Below are 4,711 nucleotides of genomic sequence, written 5' to 3'. Positions count from 1 at the left end.
CCTGCTGCAGGGAGCCTGCACCCCTCACTTCCACCACTCGCCTCTCCTCCACCATGGGGCTCAGGATGTGCACCCAGCATCCCTGCTCTGATAGCTGTGTCCATAAAAACTGCAAGGTGGAGCTCAGAGCTCCAGCTCTGCTACTGAGGGACATGAGTGGGCTCAAAGCAGGCCAGGGCACCAGCCTCAAGACTTGCTCCACACCAGAACAGCTCTGAGCAAACTACATGAGATGGCGTGGGTGCTTGGGGCTCATCCCACACTTTCTACTACCAAAAGAGAAGTTCTGTGAGGTGCTCATCTGCTCTGCTGCACCAGCCTTATCTCCATCCTTCCCCAGTGCTGGATCTTCATCCCAGGGGATTGGAAGCCACCAGTTCTACGAAGCTGAGCTGAGCCATATCCAAGAGCTCAGGACTGGAGCTGTGAGAGTTCCTGCACCTATGGTCATGGCCCTGAAAGCAGGAAGGGCTGCAGCAGAACCTGAGATGAGAGAGCTGAAAGTCACCGGCTACCACCAGACGTGGTGGGCTGAGGGAGGGATGCAGAAGGTCAGTGCTACCTGCTGCTGGAACTGCTCACCCAGCCTGGTGGGTCCTGCAGCAGGGAAGTTTGGGTGTGTGAGCAACTTGAGCCAGCAAGTCGGTGTCTGCTGCCGCCTGAGGAGACTAGAAGTGAACCACATTCCTCAGAGGACCTGGAAATACCTCGATGCTTATCAGGGCTGACGGTCCCCACCCTCCCTGCCAGGCCCTAACCTGGGTGCTGCTCAGAAGAGAAGAGACTGCACTTCTCCAGGCACCAACAGCTGGTCCACGGCAGGACTGCAGCCTTCGTGCTACAGGTGCTCCAAGGTAGCATCCCCTCCAGCAAGGTTTTGCCCATCCGCCCTGGACATGAGGAACCTCCTGGCACCAAAACACTCCTGTGCTCTCCTCTCCAGCCATCTCCCCACCTGCTACATCTGTCTGGTTGCTCCTTCTGCTCCCTTCCTGCAAAGGCATGTAAGTCTCAAGCTGCCAACCTCTCCTCTGTGAGACTCTACTTGCAGTCACAGGGAGAGATGCCACAAGGGTGCAGAAAGATATTTGGGGGACAGAGGCACCTGTCTGCTGGGCACCAGGCTAGGACACTAACGAAGGGGGAAGGTGAGCAGTGTCTTTGACACTCTTCTCCTTCCTCAGGAGCTGGAGAAGTGATGTGTTTGCTGGGCACCTTGCCTGACCCCAGCACTCTGCCTTCCCTCTGCAACCTGCCTGCCTGCCACTAACACCACATAGGTCTCTCCTGCCCACAGCCTGGGGCAATGGGACCTTTGGTGTGTGCCAGGGCCCAGGCTGCAAGAAGGGTACTTAGGTGAGAAGGTACATTCAAGTGCTACAGAAGGTCCTATCAGGTCACAACCCTGATCTGTACTGTGCAGGGCAGCCCCCCTACACCCGCAGAGTCTGCTCCTGTGGGAGAGAGTACCAACTGGGGAGGCTCTGATAGATGCAGAGCTTCCATACTTGTGAGGGAGGTGAGATCCTGGCACTGGGGCTCAGCAAACTGTGGAGGGCCAGGAGAGTTCTCTCAGCAGCACAGGTGGGTACTCTGTGGGGCAGTGAGCTCCCAGGACAGCCTGTCTCCCTGCCCCTCTGTGCCACCATGCTCCAGGATCCCACAAAACACAGAGTCCTCAGCTCTCTGCACTGGGGAACCAACAGAAAGGCTTGACACCAGGGTGATTGGCTCACGGAGCTATGTCCCATTAGCTAAGGGTATTTCTGCTCACCATGATGCACTGAAACACCATCCCCACAGTAGGAATGAGCCAAAATGCTCACTGCATCCACCAAACCAAAACCCAGAGCACAGTATTCACCTTCAGACTCACCAGCTGTGCTGCATACCCATGGCACTTCTCCAAACACCTGCCTACACTTCATGGGGAGAAGATGCCAGCAAGCAGTGGGGCCTGGAAGGAGCCTGGGGAGCAGCTGGGCCGGGTGGAGCAGCTCAGGCCAAGGGCCAGCACAGGTACAGAGGCGTATGGAGAAGAGCCCAGCTCTGCCACAATGCAGTGCTTCTTGGTCTGGCAGACCTTGAAGTTTCTCAGGCTCTGTCCGTCTGCATCCATGGGGATGCTGAAGAGCTGGCCTGGTCCCCTGGGCCAGGGAAGACCTGTGTAGGGGTGCCTGGGGAGCCCATAAGGGGTCCTGAGAGCAGCGACTGGGCAGAGGGAGAGGGAGGAGACCATCCAGCCCTTACCTCTGCTGAAGATGATGCTCTCGTAGGGGATCTTGTTCTTGGTCTCAAGGCTGGAGCAGTTCCAGCGCTGGTCCCGGAACTGGTGCTGACACTCGTGGATAGCGATCTGGATGCCCTGGATGGCCGAGGCGGTGACGTCGGGGTGACGCACACACACCTCCAGCTGCCGCCGCGTCAGCCCCGGCAGGGTCAGGCACACCGTGTTGGCGTTCAGCACTGGCTCCGACGGCAGCTTCAGGCCCAGGATCTCATTGGAGCAGGAGCTGGGAGGGAAAGGGAAACCTGTGAGCTCCAGGCAAGATAAGCACCAACCGCTCACTTCCCTCTTGGGATGGGGAGATGCTCCTCTCCTTAGACTGTGCCCACTGCCTGCAAGGGTCACGCAGCAGGGTAGACTGGGATTGGAAAGGAGGAGAAAAGGTGAGGGGCAGAGGAAAGGATCAGCTCCAAAGGCTAGTGGTCCCAGGGCCAGAAGTACCCCTCTCCTCCCTATTCCTGGGCACAATGACAAGCTCAGCCAGGCAGAGTTGCTCTAGCAGCACTGGGGCCTCAGTCCTTTCCAGCCGTGTTGACACAGCCTGGGCATCCTGGCAGCCTGTGACCGGCAGCAGCATAGAATCTCCCAGGGCTGCCACTCCTTCTGCCTGCTCCTCTGGGGCTCTTCTGCCCCAGCCATGCACTGCAGACTCTCGGGTTTCCCTCTGGGAGAATCTAGAGACCCTGGAGCAGGAGACTCATCCCAGGTCCAGCTGCCAGTCCCTATTTGCTAGCTGATCCCCTCCCTGCATCTCCCATGTCCCTCTGACACCACTGGTCCTCACAAGGGAGGTAACTAGAGGGACCAGCTTTTACCTGCTGGGACATTCAGAGCCAAGCACCCTGACAAACCCCCTCAAGCTCCCAGCAACAATCCCAAATCCACTGTCACATCCTAGCCCCACCGACTTGGTGCCTGTCACCACAGAAGCAGCTGGATGGGTGTAAGGGGAGGCATGGGCTGCAAGTGCTAATAAAAGTAGAGGTGCTGCCTGTGGAAACAGGTAAGTAGATGGAGTGTGGGGAGATGGGCAAAACATGACCAGAGAGTGGTGCCTGCAGCTAAGACAGTGGTACACAGGATGGACAGATGCAGAAAGGGAGATGGAAGGGGAGGAAGTGTCTGCCCAGCTCCAGGGAATGGCTTGAAGTATCCTGGGATCCACAACGTTCAAGAAGAGGACCTGCAAAGTGAGCAGCTTGCAGCATGATGCCCAGGAGCATCCTGCAGCTTGCAGAGGGTCCATAAAGGGCTTAGAAGTGCCCCACTCCTTGCTCAGAATGTCAGTCCCTGCTGAGAGCTCTCTCCAGGTTAGGGTTCCCTCTTTCACATAATGGGCAAGAGCTGGATCTCTGGGAGGAGCAGGAGCTGGAGCCTTTTGAACCTTGATTACAGAAATCAGACTTGGAGGAGGATGCTGGAGAAAGGACTGCAACTGCCTTATAGAGCAGCCAGCTCCTGGGGAGAAGGTTTACTATCCCTCCACATCCCAAATCCTGTGAGCCTGGTGCAGATACACAGGCAGAAGCAGCTCTCAGGAATCAGGGACTGACTTCCCCAGCTCAGTGCTCACCCAGCTCTGGAGGAAGGGCTCAGCCCCAGGGTCCCTGCTGAATTACAGCCTGCTCAGAGGGGGAAGGGGAGCTGTCAATCAGGCTGCTGCTTTCTCCAGCTTTCCAAGGGTATTTATACCCACCCCACCACTTCCACGGGTGATATGTGGGTCTGCCCCAGTGCAAACCCATGGTGACTCCAATAGGGAGAGTTGGTGGGGTGGGGGTGGGCGAAATGGAGAGATGCAGAACGGAAAAGGGGGCATCTCTCCAAATCCTCAGGAGGAGGAGAATACTCTGCCCGGCTCCTGAGCTTATTCACACTGTTGAAAAAAGCCGTGGCTGAGAGGGGACAAGAAGCAGGTCCGCAGCTGCCATCACCCCCAAACCCAGCAGCTCCTGCCCCAAGCACTGCTGGGACAGTCGCAGTTTCCCTTTTGTCCCCTGCCTGTCTGAGGCAGTCACAGCACTTGCCAGGGTATCCCAGGAGAGGGGCGGTTATGGTCCTTCTCCCCACTGCACAGAAGGGAACCTGAGGCAGAGGCCCTTATCTAGGACCCCAGAGAGCAGAGGGCAGGTCCTTCTGCCTCTTGCTCCACCCAGGGCTCAGAGGAGCCAGGGACCGGCAAGGAACTGTCACTGTCACCCTCCCTAGGAGGACACAGAGCTCCCCCCAGCTCTCTTCCCCCTTGAAATCTGGATTTAAACTTGATTTCACGGTGACAAGCCCCCAGGTCACAGGCTGCAGCGGCTGCTGCTTTAATTAATACGAGTCCCAACGTTAACAAATTATATTTAAAGGGGCTGGGGGAAGGGCGGGGGACACCCCCCCCCCCCACCCCTAACAACCCCCGGGTTAACCCCCCGCTGC

The 4,711-nt window shown here is 57.5% G+C and overlaps 1 protein-coding gene across 1 annotated transcript in view; it reads right to left on the bottom strand.

Annotated features, from left to right (window-relative positions):
- WNT10A (wingless-type MMTV integration site family, member 10A) overlaps positions 1-4,711 on the bottom strand; it is a 29,392-nt gene that overhangs the window by 13,975 nt on the left and 10,706 nt on the right. Inside the window, exon 2 of the mRNA XM_009996257.1 lies at positions 2,251-2,513. Within this exon, the coding sequence (XP_009994559.1) occupies positions 2,251-2,513 (263 nt within the window). The remainder of the gene's footprint in view (positions 1-2,250; positions 2,514-4,711) is intronic.

Source organism: Chaetura pelagica, unplaced genomic scaffold, assembly GCF_000747805.2.
Source record: "Chaetura pelagica isolate M959 unplaced genomic scaffold, ChaPel_1.0 scaffold3, whole genome shotgun sequence".
NCBI classification, from domain to species: Eukaryota; Metazoa; Chordata; class Aves; order Apodiformes; family Apodidae; genus Chaetura; species Chaetura pelagica.
Note: the sequence above shows the minus strand (reverse complement) of the source record. Positions and strands in the feature narration are given on the sequence as shown.